This window comes from Netta rufina, assembly GCF_964035555.1.
Source record: "Netta rufina genome assembly, chromosome: 24".
NCBI lineage: Eukaryota > Metazoa > Chordata > Aves > Anseriformes > Anatidae > Netta > Netta rufina.
Window position 1 is genome coordinate 4,279,355 of NC_140148.1, and position 19,251 is coordinate 4,298,605.

Here is a 19,251-nt window from a genome sequence, read left to right on the forward strand (position 1 = left end):
GCTTTTGATGTTATGAGTGATATCAGTATGAGAACAAGCAGCACACTGGGCATTAGCAGAAACAGTGATCTGACATCAGCATCCCACCAAGGCTGAGATGTGGTGATTATGCAGGTCGCCCCAAGACTCCTGAACATTCCTAGCCAGTGGTCATCTGAGAAACCCTCCCAGAGGATCACAGGCTGCACCGCCAGCATGCACATAATCCAACCCTGAGTTCAGGGCAGGTCTCATCACATCAGGTTGCTCAGGATTTCTTAGCCTGTCTCCCTGGCGATGGTGGTCATGAGAGAGGGATTAGGAAAGGTGTAACTCAGAGACCATGTAGGACCTGGCTGAGTTGGATTTTCATCTAAGAGTGAGGCAGCAGCCTTATTGGTCCTAACCACTCTTTTTGGATCATGTCTGAATGAAGACATTTTGCTCCTCACTTTTCCCTGTGCTCTTCTTCCTGCCTGCCCTCTCTCCCAGGTTCACCTGCAGCCTTAAGACATGTCGCTGTATGACCAGTGCATGCTGTGCTGGCTCAGTGGCCCAACCCCACTGGTCAGCAGCCGCAATGATCCCTGCTTCAGGCAGTGCCAGAACTCCACTGTCATCATCCAGCCCTCTCCTGTGATCATGGCTCTGCCACACCCCATCTGTGTTGGGTCTGTCTGAGCTGGAGTCACCTTTTCCTGCAGCAGCCCACACAGTGCTGTACTCTGCACTCGTAGCTGGAACAGCACTGATATCACTCCAGTGTTGTGTCTATTGCTGCATAGTGCTGGCACAGCATCAGGACTCCTTCCAAGCCCCCAAAAGCCAGCAGACTGGGGGTGGGCAAGTGATGGGGAGGGGACATTGCTGGGGCAGCTGACCTAAACCAACCAAAGGGATATTCCATAACACCTGATGTCACACTCAGCAATAAAAGGGGGGGCTCTCGTGGGGGAGGGGGCTGTTCCTCCTGAACACCTGCAGTATATCGATGATATCATCGTATGGGGTAACACAGCAGAAGAAGTTTTTGAGAAAGGGAAGAAAATAATTCAAATTCTTCTGAAAGCTGGATTTGCCATTAAACAGAATAAAGTCAAGGGACCTGCACAGGAAATCCAGTTCTTGGGGGTAAAATGGCAGGATGGACGTCGCCACATTCCGACGGATGTGATCAACAAAATAACAGCAATGTCTCCGCCAACTAGCAAAAAAGAAACACAAGCTTTCCTAGGTCTTGTGGGATTTTGGAGAATGCATGTGCCAGGCTATAGTCAGCTTGTGAGTCCTCTATATCGAGTGACTCGAAAGAGGAACTCTTTCGAGTGGGGCCCCGAGCAACAACAGGCCTTTGAACAACTCAAACAAGAAATAGCTCGTGCAGTAGCCCTTGGGCCTGTCCGTACTGGACCAGCTGTGCAAAACATACTGTACACTGCAGCTGGGGAGCATGGGCTCACCTGGAGCCTCTGGCAGAAGACTCCAGGAGAAACTCGAGGCCGACCTTTGGGGTTCTGGAGCCGGGCCTATCGAGGATCAGAAGCCAATTACACCCCAACTGAAAAGGAAATATTAACAGCATATGAGGGGATTAGAGCAGCTTCAGAAGTTGTTGGTACAGAAGCACAACTTCTCTTGGCCCCACGGCTACCTGTGTTACATTGGATGTTCAAAGAGAAAATCCCCACTACACATCATGCAACCGATGCTACGTGGAGTAAATGGGTAGCGTTAATTACACAGCGGGCTCGAATGGGGAAACCCAATCGCCCGGGAATCCTGGAAGAGATTATGGACTGGCCAGAGGGCAGGGATTTCGGAGCACCGACAGAAGAAGTAACGCGTGCTGAAGAGGCACCACCATACAATGAGTTGCCAGAAGACAGAAAGCAATATGTGTTGTTCACTGATGGATCCTGCCGTGTGGTAGGGAGCCATCGGAAGTGGAAAGCTGCTGTGTGGAGTCCCACACGACAAGTTGTGGAGGCCATGGAAGGGGAAGGTGAGTCAAGTCAGTATGCAGAAGTGAAAGCTATACAACTGGCCCTAGAAATTGCTGAAAGAGAAAAGTGGCCGGTACTGTATCTCTACACTGACTCATGGATGGTGGCAAATGCGCTATGGGGGTGGCTGCGACAATGGAAACAGAACAACTGGCAGCGCAGAGGTAAACCTATCTGGGCTGCTACCCTGTGGCAAGATATTGCTGCCCGGGTAGAAAACCTGGCTGTAAAGGTACGTCATGTAGATGCCCATATGCCTAAGAATCGTGCTACCGAAGAACATCAGAACAACGAAGAAGTAGATCGAGCTTCAAAAATTGAAATAGCTCAGGTGGACCTGGACTGGGGACATAAGGGTGAACTGTTTGTAGCTCGATGGGCTCATGAAACATCAGGACATCTGGGGAGGGACGCCACATATAGATGGGCTCGTGATCGAGGGGTGGACCTGACCATTGAGGCCATCACACAGGTTATCCATCAGTGTGAGACCTGTGCTGCAATTAAACGAGCCATGAGGGTAAAGTCTCCCTGGAACAGGGGGAGATGGCTTGGATTTCGATATGGTGAGGCCTGGCAGATTGACTACATCGGACCACTTCCACAAACCCGCCAAGGCAAACGGTACATACTCACCATGGTAGAAGCAACTACTGGGTGGCTGGAAACATACCCTGTAAACCATGCCACGGCCCGAAACACTATCTTGGGCCTGGAAAGGCAAGTGCTGTGGCGACATGGTACACCGGAGAGAATAGAGTCCGACAATGGGAGTCACTTCCGAAACAATTTGATCACTTCCTGGGCCAAGAGACATGGCATTGAATGGGTGTATCACATCCCTTATCACCCACAAGCCTCTGGGAAGGTTGAGAGGTACAATGGACTGTTAAAAACTATGCTGCGAGCATTGGGTGCTGGGACATGGAAACATTGGGATATAAATCTACCCGAGGCCACTTGGCTAGTTAACAACAGGGGGTCTGAAAACCGTCCTGGTCCTGCTGAAACAAAACCCCTACACACTGTGGGAGAAGCTAAAGTCCCTGTAGTGCGTGTGGGGAAGTGGATGGGGAAGGCGGTGTGGGTTGCCCCTGCCTCGGGAAAAGGCAAACCCACTCGTGGGATTGTCTTTGCCCAAGGACCAGGGTATACCTGGTGGGTAATGCAGAAAGATGGGGATATCAAGTGTGTGCCTCAAGGAGATTTAACACTGGGAGAAAATTAATCTGTCATCCAAGTTATGTGTTGTAGGAGGACACTGCAGAACCAATGACAGGTCAACTTTGCAAGGAACCGGGCAAGTGCAACACTGATGTGAGCTAAGCTGGTGCTGGTGTCAAGAAAACCAACTTCGCCTGCCCTGAGTGACCACTTTGACAGATGAAGGCGAAACCATCAACAGTTTTTATGAGCATTTTGGGAAAAGACCTATAGAATAAAGAGAAGTACAGACATAAAAATGCTTCAATGGACAGAAAACAATGGTGATGAGAACATCTATATACTAAACTGTACCTGATTGTGACACAAATGTTATGGAATAAGGGGTGGAAGTTGTGTTGGGTCTGTCTGAGCTGGAGTCACCTTTTCCTGCAGCAGCCCACACAGTGCTGTACTCTGCACTCGTAGCTGGAACAGCACTGATATCACTCCAGTGTTGTGTCTATTGCTGCATAGTGCTGGCACAGCATCAGGACTCCTTCCAAGCCCCCAAAAGCCAGCAGACTGGGGGTGGGCAAGTGATGGGGAGGGGACATTGCTGGGGCAGCTGACCTAAACCAACCAAAGGGATATTCCATAACACCTGATGTCACACTCAGCAATAAAAGGGGGGGCTCTCGTGGGGGAGGGGGCTGTTCCTCCTGAACAACCACTACGCGTTTGGGGCCCTGCTTCCCAGGACGTGGCCGAACACCGCTCGCTGATGGGAAGTAGAGAATAATTTTTCCTCTCTCTGTGCTTCCGCGCGGACTGATTGCTTCTTTTGTCTCTGTATTTTTCTCCCATTCCCTTTCCCTTTAATTAAACCTTTCTTATCTCAAACCTCGAGTTCTCTGTGTTGTATTTTCTCCCCCTTCCTCTTTGAGGAGAGGGGGAGTGAGAGAGCGGTTGTGGTGGAGCTCGGCTGCCCACCTGAGTAAAACCACCACACCATCCTCAGCTCTTACCAACAGAACACCACTGCGGGATCCTCCATGTCTGGTGCTAATTGCAGCATCCTCAGCTGTGAGGTGCAGACTTCTGGTACCTCCTGGTGCTGCCTGTACTGACAGACTCCTCTAGAATCGCCTCATTTACCTGTTGATAGTCATTAAAGTTTTCTGCATCCCACCCTCTTCCTCCAAATGAAACTTTTCCTGGTGGTATCAAGTTGCCAGGTGTCCTGGTTTCAGTTAGGACAGAGTTAATTTTCTTCCTAGTTGCTGGTAGAATGCTGTGTTTTGGCTTAGGATGAGAAGAGGGCTGATAACACGCAGATGTTTTAATTGTTGCAGAGCAGTGCTTACACCAAGCCAAGGATGTCGTAGCTTCTTGCTCTGTCCTGCCAACGGGCAGGCTGGGGGTGCAGCAGGAGCTAGGAGGGGACAGACCCAGGACAGGTGACCCAAACTAAGTCAAAGGGGTATTCCATACCATCTGACATCATGCTGAACAATATATAGGGGTGGCTAGCCGCAGGAGGGGGGCTGGACTGCTCAGGGTTAGGCTGGGCATCGGTCAGCAGGTGGTGAGCAAGTGCATTGTGCATCACTTGTTTTGTACACATTATTAGTAGTAGTACTATTATCATCATTATTGTTATTATTATTGTTATTATTATTATTGTTGTTATTATTATCCTGTCTTAATAAACTGTCTTTATCTCAACTCACAGACTTCACTTTCCCATTTCTCTCCCCCATCCCAGAGAGAGAGGAGGGAGGGTGAGTGAACGGCTGTGTGGTGTTTAGCTGCCGGCCGGGTTAAACCATGACAGTCCCTGGCACACCCCCAGTTACCATCACACAGGACCATCCAAGGACAGCATCCAATGCCCAACCCCACCCTGGCTGCTCTGCAGGGCCTTTCCCCCACCACGAAGCAGTTCTCGGTCAGTCCAGCCCTCTTCCTGGCACGGCCAACCTCTGTAGTGGTGGACACAGTCATAAGGATATGTCTAATGCACAAGAAACCATGTCCCATCTCCTGTGTTCCTCCCTGCTTAGGGATTTCCACTTCGCTGGGCGGCTTGGGAGATCCTGTTCTTGTTGAAGCTGTGTGCTGACAACATTACGTTCTGTGGGAATGCCCACCCAGGGACGGTCCATCCTACCAGACCTATGCGGAAAGTCAGAGGACAAAGAAGCTTTTTGCATGGGACTGCCATGCTCAGGTGAGCCTCTGACCTCTTGCTTCCTGCCCTCAGTGCAGAGCAGAGCGCATAAATCAGAATAAGAAGTGAGCTTTTTGCGAAGAAAATGGCAAAAGCTGCTTTGTCCATGGCTGCACACGGAGAACAGTTTGAGGGCAGGGCCTCTTTCACCACCTTCTCCTTCCTTTCAAGCCACTGACACCAGTCCCATTGGGAAAGAGGATCTGGCTGGCAGATCTCAGAGTGCACAGGGGAAGCAGCGCTGCCAGGGGAGAGCTGAGGACTCCATCCCAGAGCTCTGCCTTACACAGACACATCCCCTCCCCATCCAGGGTTGTTGCACAGCCAGTGTAGCTCCCTGCACCAGGGTGTCACTCACAGCACAGAGGTACGAGGCGCTGTCAGAGAGCTCAACTTCCTTCAGCCGCAGAATGCTGGATTTCCTCACAGTGTTCAGCTCCGTGGTGAAACGGCCGCTCTGCTTGTTGCCCGCTCCGGTGTGATATGTGACCAGCTGAGGAGCTTGTCCCTTCTTCTGCTGGTACCAGTACAAAGCATAAAAATAGGAGCTCTGGTATGTGCAAGTGGTGTGGAATGTTTTTTTCTGTTCCACGGTGACTTGTCCTTCTTGCTGGGTGACGGAGATCTGCCCCATGGCATCTGAAAGAAACCAAATGTCAACAACTGATCACAGAAACCTAGGGGAGAAGTAAGCTTCTGGATGGGAAGGATCTTTATGCCTTTGACTGAAGCAAAAATCCCATGGATTTTGGCGTCTTTGGGCAAAAGGTCTATGACCAGAGGTTAGCATGAATCCCAGAGCAAGGTAATATCTATTACATCCCACATGTAGGGCCATTACCATCCCCCCAGAGTAGAACTGTCTTTAGTTCCTTCTCTCAGCATAAGAAACTGCCCAGAGTGTCAGAAGAGAGAGGCAGAGTGGCATGGATGGTTGGCAACAGGAAAGGAAGGGAAGAAGATCTGAGATGATCAGGAGAGGAGATTTTTTATGCTGCCTCATCTTTCTTCCCAGCAGTAAGAGCATCTTCAGAAACGAAGCGCAAAATGGGCATGATCTGATACTAGCCATCATTTTCCCAGTAATTCAAGAGCAACTCCCTGCAGAGAGCTGTTGATGGGGGTGATGGTCTCCTGAAGAGAAGGAGAACCATGCCACCGGCCACAGGCAATGCTTACCCAGTGGTTGCCTCAGGAAGGCAGCGAGGATGAGATAAACAAGGCGCATTGTGAGACCACTCCTCTGGCATGTGTGAGAGAGCCTCAGAAGAGCACACGTCCCCACCAAGAGCCCCTGGGGAGCAGAGCTGCAGGAAATGACTCGGCAAGGGGAACAAAGAATGCAAGGGGGAGGAGAAAATGCTTGTGCTTGGAGTGCTTGAAATACCCAGCTGGGGTCCTCCTCCACCAGTGACAGTACTGCTTCTGCAGCCAACATCTGCACAGCTGGGGAACATGGTGGCTCTTTTCTCCCCATGGTCGGAAGGGTCTGTTCCTGCACTCATCCTCCAATGGCGTCCTTCCCGCTACAGTGAGAAATTTCTGCTGTTCTACACACTCCTGATGGCCCATTTAGAGTCTTCAGGGCTCCTGCTCCATTGGGGTTTTACATCACCTCCTGGGGTCCTCCTCTCTCTGGGGATGGTTCTTTTTCTTCTGGGAACAACTTGCACCCTGTTTCTAACCACTCTCTTCTTTCTTTCCTATACCAACTGGGAACATTGCCTTGTAAGCAAGTCCCCAGAAATTGGTGAGTAACCCTGTGGTGCAGCATCCCAGCAGTCTGGCTGTGTCCTGATGGGGTGGGATGAGGAATGGTGTAGTCACTGTATCATTCAAGGTTCCAGAGCTATCATTAGAGTGAGTGGCCAGAACTGACATTTCTTGCCGGGACATTATCTCAGTCCCAAAGGTAGAATCAGAATCATTGAATATCCCATCTTGGAAGGGACTCATAAGGATAATCGAGTCCAACTATTGGCACCACACAGTTCTATCCAAGTTCATATGACTAAGAGCATATTAAACTTCTTAAACTCTGACAGGCTTGGTGCCATGACTACAGCCCTGTGGAGCCTGTTCCAGTGTGCAACCACCCTCTCAGTGAAGAACCACTTCCTGATATCCAAACTGAACCTCCCCGCAACTTGACACCTTTCCCTTGTGTACTATCGCTGGTTACCAGAGAGAATAGCCTGCCACTCTACTCCCCATCGTGAGGAAGCTGGAGACCATGATGAGGTCTCTTTTCCAGGTTGAACAGGCCAAATGACCACTCCTCAAATGTCTTCCCCTCAAGGACCTTCACCATCTTTGTAGTCCTTCTCTGGACACTCTCCAATAGTTTCATGTTGTTTTTGTTCTGTGGTTCACAAGGCTGCACACAGTACTCAAGGTGAGGTCACACCAGCACAGAGTAGAGCAGGACAATCACTTCCCTCGACCAGATAGCAATGCTGTGCTTGAAGTATTGTGCTGGATTTGGGCTTGGGACAAAGCCTTTACAACAAGATCTTAAAATGTGACCATTACAGAAAATGCAGGAAACCGAATATAACTGCTCTGACACTCCTTCAGGGCAGTGCCATTTAATCCCAAGCCCTGCAAGGGGACTTCCAAGCACCAGAAGCGTCTCCCGGTGAGCTTGGCTGCAACTGTACCCCCGACTCGCCCCCACAAACCGCATGGCACCGCCTGACCCTCCCAGCTCTGCAGGCCGTTGGCTGCCTTTGCAACAAGTGAACACTGCTGGCTCGTGTGTGGCTGGGTGCCTCCTGCACCCAAAAGGCTTTCCTGTGTGTCTGCTTCCTTGGCAGCCAGCCCACATCCTGCATTATCCTGGGGGTGCTTCCTGACCAAGAGGAAAAGCCTTTTCTTTGCTCCTTTGCACAATCATGAGGCTCTGACCCTTTCTCCAGCCTGCCCGCATTCTCCAAAGCCCCCTTGTGACCTACGCTGTTACCACCTGTGTGCCCTGGTTGGGGACCATGCACAAACTTCCAAGGGTGCCTTCCTTCTGACTGCTTGTGGCCTTAGTGAAAGGATTCAGCAGGACTGGATGTCTCTGGCATTGCCAGCTGCTACTCAGGCAAACAGGCTACTCAGGTGCCCTCCATGCCAAAGCTGCTGGACAGGGCCCCTGGGAAGGGCTCCCAGGAACTGTAAACATGATGCAGATGGGAAGAGAAGGAAGCTTTGCACCTCTGCGTCAAATTTCAACTCCTATCGATGTGCAGGCCTCTCTCTGCCAGGTGTTAGCAACTTGAAAGAAGCAGCGAGAGCACGACTGTGTGGAGGTCTCTCTGGTGCTACGCACACAGCTCATGCAGTCAGGTGTGCCCCTCCACTCTCTTGACATCGCTGGGTGTGACGTCCTGACCCCTCACACCCAGATGGGTCAGACCCACACCTGACCCTCATCATCTGACCCAGAAGAACCGAAGGGCCTCAGTGAGGACGAGTCTGGGCTGGGGCTGGGGCTCAGCTGGCGGGGAAACCCCCGAGGCTGCGGGACGAGGTGGTCCTGGCGGGCGGAGCGGCAGCGCCCCCTGGGGGCTGTGCCCCTGCCTCGCCCCCGCCACACACGCCCGGCCCCGCCCGCCACGGTTCCTGCACGGCCGCAGCCCCGGCTCCTCTCCCCGTGGCTCTCAGGGCGCAGTAATACACCGCTGAGTCCCGAAGACGAGGCTGGGTAAGCAATAGGGTGCTGGACCGGCGGTCTCCTGCCACCGACAACCGCCCTACCGGGTCCGTCACATCTTTGGACCCACTACTAGCCCACACAAGGAATGCGGGTTCTCGGCCCGGGAACTGACGGTACCAGTAGATGTAGTCGTTTGACTGGATGTTGGGGTGTGAGCAGGTGATGTCGATGCCGGTGCCCTCCCTGGTTTGTGCCCACGGCTCCTGCTGCACCTGGGCTCTGCCTGCAGCTACTGCCGAGAAGGAAAGCAGGAGAAAACTCAGAAAATGGCTTTGCTGCACCAAAAATGTCACGCTGGGGGAAAGGGCAGAAGAAAACGGCTGACACCTGATAGGAGCATTTCCTCAATATAAAGCATACAAAGCCATTTCACTGGGAATGGTTATTTAGGGACCAGGTCGGAGCAGAGCTGTTTGGAAGGAGAGTCCGAGCCAGGAGGAGAAGGGAAGCAGGCAGCAATGAGTGGGGGTGTGCCGAAAGGAGGAGAGGAAGGCAGGGAGCAAGGCAAGGTGGGAGGCAACGGCCGGCTGAGCTCGCTGGAGGCAGGCGGGATGGCTGCAGAGGGAGGCCAGAGGGGAGCGAGGTCCGTAAGAAGCCGGCGGGCCAGAAGCGAGGGCAGCCCCGTCCCGTCCCGTCCCCGGCGCCGGCAGCCCCGCGCACCCAGGAGCAGCGCGGCCAGCGCCGCCAGCCCTGCGGCCCGGCCCTGCCGCATCCCGCCGCTCCGCCGCCCGCGCCGCGCTGCCCCCGCCAGCCCCGGCTCTGCTCCGCCCGCGGCGCCTCCTCCCCGCCGCCGCCGCCCGGCGCCGCCAGCTCCGCCCCGGGGCCGCTCGGGGGCCGCTCGGTGGCTGGCCCGGGCTGCGAGTGCTGGGCGCCTGTGGGCGGGCAGGGCTTCGGCTGCTGCTCGCGGGGCTCTGCCCGTCCTGCAGCCCAGCTCGGGACGTAGAGGCGTGCAGGGAAAGGCTGAGGCAGCTCCTTCGGCACGGGAGAGAAGAGGGGAGGGTAGGAGAAGGGAGTGGGAAAGGGAGAGGGAGCGGAGAAAGCAGCTGCCCATTTGCAGCGTCCCCAGCAAGAGGGGTAGGCGGAGGGCAGCGGGCCGGGGTGTACTCGGTCTGGTAGTGTGGTGATGCGAAGCACTGGTTTCCCAGCTGTGGCCGGTAGTGTTTGGAGCTCCACTGGTATCGGAGCTGAGCACGTTTTGAGGGACACACACAGACACACACCCCATTTGGGAAAGATACAGCCAGGCTGGTACCCCCAGTAGTTGCTTTTGGAGACCCAAACATTCCTGCCGCATTTGCCTGGAGGCTGAGACACGGTTCCCTTCTCCAGGAACCGTGATCTGCAGGAGGACCCCCTGGTTCCAGTAGCTGAAAGCACAGGCCAAGGGCGACCTCAGCCCAAGTCTGACTCAAGTTCCTGGCACCAAATCCACTCCTGCTGCTCCACCACGACCTGACACTTTCTCCTTGCAGCACATGTGCACATGGGACAGAGCGAGACTATACAGAGGTAATCTCTGAGTAGACAAGTGCATGGAGTGGCCCCTTTTGCCCCCCTGCTCTGTCTGCACTCGTGTGCTCCTCCCAGCTTCACGTGCCCTGCTGTCCCCTCATGGGTTTGTAGAGGTTTGTCCCTCACCCATCCCAGCCTGTGCCCTGGCCCACAGCTGTAGGAGGTGCAAGGCCCAGGCTGATCTCCCTGGCAGTGGCACCTGTGGCTTCTTCATAGGCCAACAACTGGTGTGAATGGTGAGGTTTGTCTCTTGTCACTGCCTCTGTGTTTGTTTTCCCTGGTCCCTGTCTCTGCATGCTTGTTGCTTGCCTCCTCTTTTCTTAGCATCCCCATTGACGAGGTCCCCAATGTGATAACTTCTGAGGCTTAAAGAGAGCCGCAGACCCCTGAACCACCCATAAGTCATGCAAATGCCCAGATTTGGTCTTCTCACTACCTCCCTCGTCATCTGTCAGTCAGGCTTGTGTCCGTGCATGTACTTCTTTCCAGCTTCCTGCTGTTCTTTCTCTCTGCCCCCCTCCCTAATGCTTGTAGAGAAGGCATCTATAAGCGTAAGAGGCATCCCGACCAAGACATGGCGCATGTCAGCGAAGGGGAGGTTGCCAAAGACAAACTACACAGAAGGATGCAAGTGCTGGTTGGGCACCACCATCACAGGTGTATTTTCAATAGGGATGAAGAGGTCGATGACTGAGTCCAGGACGAAGAGCAGCATCTCTCAGCTATCAGACAAACCCGGCAGCAAGAAAAGAAAGCACTTTGTAGACCTTCCCCCACCTCTAGGCGAAGACAGCGGCAGCAAGAGGAAGGAGGAGATGGAGTTGCTGCTCAGGATTCATTGTCCTCCACCACTCAATATCTTCTGGACAGACAACACAGCAGGGCCTCAGCAAGCAAGGACGATCCTGCAGAGACAGTAGAGAGTAAGATCCCAACCCTGGGCTTCAAGTGAGCAGATTTTGCTGTCTTCACTGTGTGTGCACAGGTATGTGTGTGTGTAGTTGACGGTACCTCAGTATGTATCCAGGAGTGTTTGTGAGTGGACCGATGAGTTCATGTATGTTTTCACAAGAGCAGCAGTGTGCATGAGTGCTGTTCCCTCCACCTGCTTTTGATGTTATGAGTGATATCAGTATGAGAACAAGCAGCACACTGGGCATTAGCAGAAACAGTGATCTGACATCAGCATCCCACCAAGGCTGAGATGTGGTGATTATGCAGGTTGCCCCAAGACTCCTGAACATTCCTAGCCAGTGGTCATCTGAGAAACCCTCCCAGAGGATCACAGGCTGCACCGCCAGCATGCACAAAATCCAACCCTGAGTTCAGAGCAGGTCTCATCACATCAGGTTGCTCAGGATTTCTCAGCCTGTCTCCCTGGCGATGGTGGTCATGAGAGAGGGATTAGGAAAGGTGTAACTCAGAGACCATGTAGGACCTGGCTGAGTTGGATTTTCATCTAAGAGTGAGGCAGCAGCTTTATTGGTCCTAACCACTCTTTTTGAATCATGTCTGAATGAAGACATTTTGCTCCTCACTTTTCCCTGTGCTCTTCTTCCTGCCTGCCCTCTCTCCCAGGTTCACCTGCAGCCTTAAGACATGTCGCTGTATGACCAGTGCATGCTGTGCTGGCCCAGTGACACAATCCCACTGGTCAGCAGCCGCAATGAGCCCTGCATCAGGCAGTGCCAGAACTTCGCTGTCATCATCCAGCCCTCCCACAGGGAGAACACCTTGAGAGCAGGGCCTCTTTCACCACCTTCTCCTTCCTTTCAAGCCACTGACACCAGTCCCATTGGGAAAGAGGATCTGGCTGGCAGATCTCAGAGTGCACAGGGGAAGCAGTCAGCCAAAAGAGAGAGGAGGGCCCCATCCCAGAGCTCTGCATTGCACACATACATCCCCTCCCCATCCGGGGTTGTTGCACAGCCAGTGTAGCTCCCTGCACCAGGGTGTCACTCACAGCACAGAGGTACAAGGCGCTGTCAGAGAGCTCGACTTCCTTCAGCCGCAGAATGCTGGATTTCTCCACAGTGTTCAGCTCCATGGTGAAACGGCCGCTCTGCTTGGTGCCTGCTCTGGTGTGATATATGACCAGCTGAGGGGCTTGTCCCTTCTTCTGCTGGTACCAGTACAAAGCATATAAGCTGGGGATTTGATACGTGCAAGTGGTCTGGAACGTTTCTTTCTGTTTCACGGTAACTTGTCCTTCTTGCTGGGTGACAGAGATCTGCCCCATGGCATCTGAAAGAAACCAAATGTCAACAACTGATCACAGAAACCTAGGGGAGAATTAAGTTTCTGGATGGGAAGGATCTTTATGCCTTTGACTGAAGCAAAAATCCCATGGATTTTGGCATCTTTGGGCAGAAGGTCTATGACCAGAGGTTAGCACAGATCCCAGAGCATGGTAATATCCATTACTTCCCTCATGTAGGGCCATTACCATCCCCCCAGAGTAGAACTGTCTTTAGTTCCTTCTCTCAGCATAAGAAACTGCCCAGAGTGTCAGAAGAGAGAGGCAGAGTGGCATGGATGGTTGGCAACAGGAAAGGAAGGGAAGAAGATCTGAGATGATCAGGAGAGGAGATTTTTTATGCTGCCTCATCTTTCTTCCCAGCAGTAAGAGCATCTTCAGAAACGAAGCGCAAAATGGGCATGATCTGATACTAGCCATCATTTTCCCAGTAATTCAAGAGCAACTCCCTGCAGAGAGCTGTTGATGGGGGTGATGGTCTCCTGAAGAGAAGGAGAATCATGCTGCCATCCACAGGCAATGCTTACCCAGTGGTTGCCTCAGGAAGGCAGCGAGGATGAGATAAACAAGGCGCATTGTGAGACCACTCCTCTGGCATGTGTGAGAGAGCCTCAGAAGAGCACACGTCCCCACCAAGAGCCCCTGGGGAGCAGAGCTGCAGGAAATGACTCGGCAAGGGGAACAAAGAATGCAAGGGGGAGGAGAAAATGCTTGTGCTTGGAGTGCTTGAAATACCCAGCTGGGGTCCTCCTCCACCAGTGACAGTACTGCTTCTGCAGCCAACATCTGCACAGCTGGGGAACATGGTGGCTCTTTTCTCCCCATGGTCGGAAGGGTCTGTTCCTGCACTGATCCTCCATTGGCATCCTCCCCGCTACAGTGAGAAATTTCTGCTGTTCTACACACTCCTGATGGCCCATTTAGAGTCTTCAGGGCTCCTGCTCCATTGGGGTTTTACATCACCTCCTGGGGTCCTCCTCTCTCTGGGGATGGTTCTTTTTCTTCTGGGAACAACTTGCACCCTGTTTCTAACCACTCTCTTCTTTCTTTCCTATACCAACTGGGAACATTGCCTTGTAAGCAAGTCCCCAGAAATTGGTGAGGAACCCTGTGGTGCAGCATCCCAGCAGTCTGGCTGTGTCCTGATGGGGTGGGATGAGGAATGGTGTAGTCACTGTATCATTCAAGGTTCCAGAGCTATCATTAGAGTGAGTGGCCAGAACTGACATTTCTTGCCGGGACATTATCTCAGTCCCAAAGGTAGAATCAGAATCATTGAATATCCCGACTTGGAAGGGACTCATAAGGATAATCGAGTCCAACTATTGGCACCACACAGTTCTACCCAAGTTCATATGACTAAGAGCATATTAAACTTCTTAAACTCTGACAGGCTTGGTGCCATGACTACAGCCCTGTGGAGCCTGTTCCAGTGTGCAACCACCCTCTCAGTGAAGAACCACTTCCTGATATCCAAACTGAACCTCCCCGCAACTTGACACCTTTCCCTTGTGTACTATCGCTGGTTACCAGAGAGAATAGCCTGCCACTCTACTCCCCATCGTGAGGAAGCTGGAGACCATGATGAGGTCTCTTTTCCAGGTTGAACAGGCCAAATGACCACTCCTCAAATGTCTTCCCCTCAAGGACCTTCACCATCTTTGTAGTCCTTCTCTGGACACTCTCCAATAGTTTCATGTTGTTTTTGTTCTGTGGTTCACAAGACTGCACACAGTACTCAAGGTGAGGTCACACCTGCACAGAGTAGAGCAGGACAATCACTTCCCTCGACCAGATAGCAATGCTGTGCTTGAAGTATTGTGCTGGATTTGGGCTTGGGACAAAGCCTTTACAACAAGATCTTAAAATGTGACCATTACAGAAAATGCAGGAAACCGAATATAACTGCTCTGACACTCCTTCAGGGCAGTGCCATTTAATCCCAAGCCCTGCAAGGGGACTTCCAAGCACCAGAAGCGTCTCCCAGTGAGCTTGGCTGCAACTGTACCCCCGGCTCGCCCCCACAAACCGCATGGCACCGCCTGTCCCTCCCAGCTCTGCAGGCCGTTGGCTGCCTTTGCAACAAGTGAACACTGCTGGCTCGTGTGTGGCTGGATGCCTCCTGCACCCAAAAGGCTTTCCTGTGTGTCTGCTTCCTTGGCAGCCAGCCCACATCCTGCATTATCCTGGGGGTGCTTCCTGACCAAGAGGAAAAGCCTTTTCTTTGCTCCTTTGCACAATCATGAGGCTCTGACCCTTTCTCCAGCCTGCCCGCATTCTCCAAAGCCCCCTTGTGACCTACGCTGTCACTACCTGTGTGCCCTGGTTGGGGACCATGCACAAACTTCCAAGGGTGCCTTCCTTCTGACTGCTTGTGGCCTTAGTGAAAGGATTCAGCAGGACTGGATGTCTCTGGCATTGCCAGCTGCTACTCAGGCAAACAGGCTACTCAGGTGCCCTCCATGCCAAAGCTGCTGGACAGGGCCCCTGGGAAGGGCTCCTAGGAACTGTAAACATGATGCAGATGGGAAGAGAAGGAAGCTTTGCACCTCTGCGTCAAATTTCAACTCCTATCGATGTGCAGGCCTCTCTCTGCCAGGTGTTAGCAACTTGAAAGAAGCAGCGAGAGCACGACTGTGTGGAGGTCTCTCTGGTGCTACGCACACAGCTCATGCAGTCAGGTGTGCCCCTCCACTCTCTCGACGTCGCTGGGTGTGACGTCCTGACCCCTCACACCCAGATGGGTCAGACCCACACCTGACCCTCATCATCTGACCCAGAAGAACCGAAGGGCCTCCTCAGTCGGGACGAGTCTGGGCTGGGGCTGGGGCTCAGCTGGCGGGGAAACCCCCGGGGCTGCGGGACGAGGTGGTCCTGGCGGGCGGAGCGGCAGCGCCCCCTGGGGGCTGCGCCACTGCCTCGCCCCCGCCACACACGCCCGGCCCCGCCCGCCACGGTTCCTGCACGGCCGCAGCCCCGGCTCCTCTCCCCGTGGCTCTCAGGGCGCAGTAATACACCGCCGCGTCCCGAAGCCGGGGCCGGGCGAGCCACAGGGTGCTGGACCGGCGGTCTCCTGTCACCGAGAGCCGCCCTGCCGGGTCCCTTGCATCTTCGGACCCACTATAAGCCCTCACTAGGAATGTGGGTTCTCGGCCCGGGAGCTGACGGTACCAGTAGATGTAGTCGTTTGACTGGATGTTGGGGTGTGAGCAGGTGATGTCGATGCCGGTGCCCTCCCTGGTTTGTGCCCACGGCTCCTGCTGCACCTGGGCTCTGCCTGCAGCTACTGCCGAGAAGGAAAGCAGGAGAAAACTCAGAAAATGGCTTTGCTGCACCAAAAATGTCACGCTGGGGGAAAGGGCAGAAGAAAACGGCTGACACCTGATAGGAGCATTTCCTCAATATAAAGCATACAAAGCCATTTCACTGGGAATGGTTATTTAGGGACCAGGTCGGAGCAGAGCTGTTTGGAAGGAGAGTCCGAGCCAGGAGGAGAAGGGAAGCAGGCAGCAATGAGTGGGGGTGTGCCGAAAGGAGGAGAGGAAGGCAGGGAGCAAGGCAAGGTGGGAGGCAACGGCCGGCTGAGCTCGCTGGAGGCAGGCGGGATGGCTGCAGAGGGAGGCCAGAGGGGAGCGAGGTCCGTAAGAAGCCGGCGGGCCAGAAGCGAGGGCAGCCCCGTCCCGTCCCGTCCCCGGCGCCGGCAGCCCCGCGCACCCAGGAGCAGCGCGGCCAGCGCCGCCAGCCCTGCGGCCCGGCCCTGCCGCATCCCGCCGCTCCGCCGCCCGCGCCGCGCTGCCCCCGCCAGCCCCGGCTCTGCTCCGCCCGCGGCGCCTCCTCCCCGCCGCCGCCGCCCGGCGCCGCCAGCTCCGCCCCGGGGCCGCTCGGGGGCCGCTCGGGGGCTGGCCCGGGCTGCGAGTGCTGGGCGCCTGTGGGCGGGCAGGGCTTCGGCTGCTGCCCGCGGGGCTCTGCCCGTCCTGCAGCCCAGCTCGGGACGTAGAGGCGTGCAGGGAAAGGCTGAGGCAGCTCCTTCGGCACGGGAGAGAAGAGGGGAGGGTAGGAGAAGGGAGTGGGAAAGGGAGAGGGAGCGGAGAAAGCAGCTGCCCATTTGCAGCGTCCCCAACAAGGGGGGTAGGCGGAGGGCAGCGGGCCGGGGTGTACTCGGTCTGGTAGTGTGGTGATGCGAAGCACTGGTTTCCCAGCTGTGGCCGGTAGTGTTTGGAGCTCCACTGGTATCGGAGCTGAGCACGTTTTGAGGGACACACACAGACAGGGTAATGCACACCGCATTTGGGAAAGATACAGCCAGGCTGGTACCCCCAGTAGTTGCTTTTGGAGACCCAAACATTCCTGCCGCATTTGCCTGGAGGCTGAGACACGGTTCCCTTCTCCAGGAACCGTGATCTGCAGGAGGACCCCCTGGTTCCAGTAGCTGAAAGCACAGGCCAAGGGTGACCTCAGCCCAAGTCTGACTCAAGTTCCTGGCACCAAATCCACTCCTGCTGCTCCACCACGACCTGACACTTTCTCCTTGCAGCACATGTGCACATGGGACAGAGCGAGACTATACAGAGGTAATCTCTGAGTAGACAAGTGCATGGAGTGTCCCCTTTTACACCCTGCTCTGTCTGCCCTCGTGTGCTCCTCCCAGCTTCACATGCCCTGCTGTCCCCTCATGGGTTTGTAGAGGTTTGTCCCTCACCCATCCCAGCCTGTGCCCTGGCCCACAGCTGTAGGAGGTGCAAGGCCCAGGCTGATCTCCCTGGCAGTGGCACCTGTGGCTTCTTCATAGGCCAACAACTGGTGTGAATGGTGAGGTTTGTCTCTTGTCACTGCCTCTGTGTTTGTTTTCCCTGGTCCCTGTCTCTGTATGCTTGTTGCTTGCCTCCTCTTTTCTTAGCATCCCCATTGAGAAAATCCCTAATGTGATAACTTCTGAGGCATAAACAGAACCACAGACCCATGAACCACCCACAAGTCGTGCAAATGCCCAGATTTGGTCTCCTCACTGCCTCCCTCATCATCTGTCAGTCAGGCTTGTGTCCGTGCATGTTCTTCTTTCCGGCTTCCTGCTGTTCTTTCTCTCTGCCCCCCTCCCTAATGCTTGTAGAGAAGGCATCTATAAGCATAAGAGGCATCCCGACCAAGACATGGCGCATGTCAGTGAAGGGGAGGTTGCCAAAGACAAACTACACAGAAGGATGCAAGTGCTGGTTGGGTACCACCATCACCATCACAGGTGTATTTTCAATTGGGATGAAGAGGTCGATGACTGAGTCCAGGACGAAGAGCAGCATCTCTCAGCTATCAGACAAACCCGGCAGCAAGAAAAGAAAGCACTCTATAGACCTTCCCCCACCCCTAGGAGAAGACAGCAGCAGCAGGAGGAAGGAGGAGATGGAGCTGCTGCTCAGGATTCATTGTCCTCCACCACTCAATATCTTCTGGACAGACAACACAGAAGGGCCTCAGGAAGCCAGGATGTTCCTGCAGAGACAGTAGAGAGTAAGATCCCAACCCTGGGCTTCAAGTGAGCAGATTTTGCTCTCTTCACTGTGTGCACAGGTATGTGTGTGTGTAGTTGACGGTACCTCAGTATGTATCCAGGAGTGTTTGTGAGTGGACCGATGAGTTCATGTATGTTTTCACAAGAGCAGCAGTGTGCATGAGTGCTGTTCCCTCCACCTGCTTTTGATGTTATGAGTGGTATCAGTATGAGAACAAGTGGCACACTGGGAATTAACAGAAACAGTTATCTGACATCAGCATTCCACCAAGGCTGAGATGTGGTGATTATGCAGGTCGCCCCAAGACTCCTGAACATTCCTAGCCAGTGGTCATCTGAGAAACCCTCCCAGAGGATCACAGGCTGCACTGCCAGCATGCACATAATCCAACCCTGAGTTCAGAGCAGGTCTCATCACATCAGGTTGCTCAGGTTTTCTCAGCCTGTCTCCCTGGCGATAGCGGTCATGAGAGAGGGATTAGGAAAGGTGTAACTCAGAGACCATGTAGGACCTGGCTGAGTTGGATTTTCATCTAAGAGTGAGGCAGCAGCCTCATTGGTCCTAACCACTCTTTTTGGATCATGTCTGAATGAAGACATTTTGCTCCTCACTTTTCCCTGTGCTCTTCTTCCTGCCTGCCCTCTCTCCCAGGTTCACCTGCAGCCTTAAGACATGTCGCTGTATGACCAGTGCATGCTGTGCTGGCCCAGTGGCCCAACCCCACTGGTCAGCAGCCGCAATGATCCCTGCTTCAGGCAGTGCCAGAACTCAGTGCCAGAAGATAACCGCTCTGACGCTCTCTCAAGCCAGTGCCGTTTAACCCTAAGCCCTGCAAGGGGACTTGCAAGCACCAGAAGCGTCTCCCAGCGAGCATGGCTGCAGCTTTGCCCCAGGCTCACCCCTACACACCGTGTGGC

At 54.0% G+C, this 19,251-nt stretch overlaps 1 protein-coding gene across 1 annotated transcript in view; it reads right to left on the minus strand.

The window, feature by feature from the left end:
• LOC311218456 (T cell receptor alpha chain MC.7.G5-like) overlaps positions 1-9,773 on the minus strand; it is a gene marked incomplete at its 5' end in the record, with an annotated part of 170,174 nt that extends 160,401 nt beyond the window's left edge. The window contains 4 exons of the mRNA XM_084301139.1: positions 5,717-5,997; positions 8,773-8,881; positions 9,103-9,293; positions 9,722-9,773. Coding sequence (XP_084157265.1) covers positions 5,717-5,997; positions 8,773-8,881; positions 9,103-9,293; positions 9,722-9,773 — 633 coding nt within the window. The remainder of the gene's footprint in view (positions 1-5,716; positions 5,998-8,772; positions 8,882-9,102; positions 9,294-9,721) is intronic.
• Positions 9,774-19,251: the final 9,478 nt, after the last annotated feature.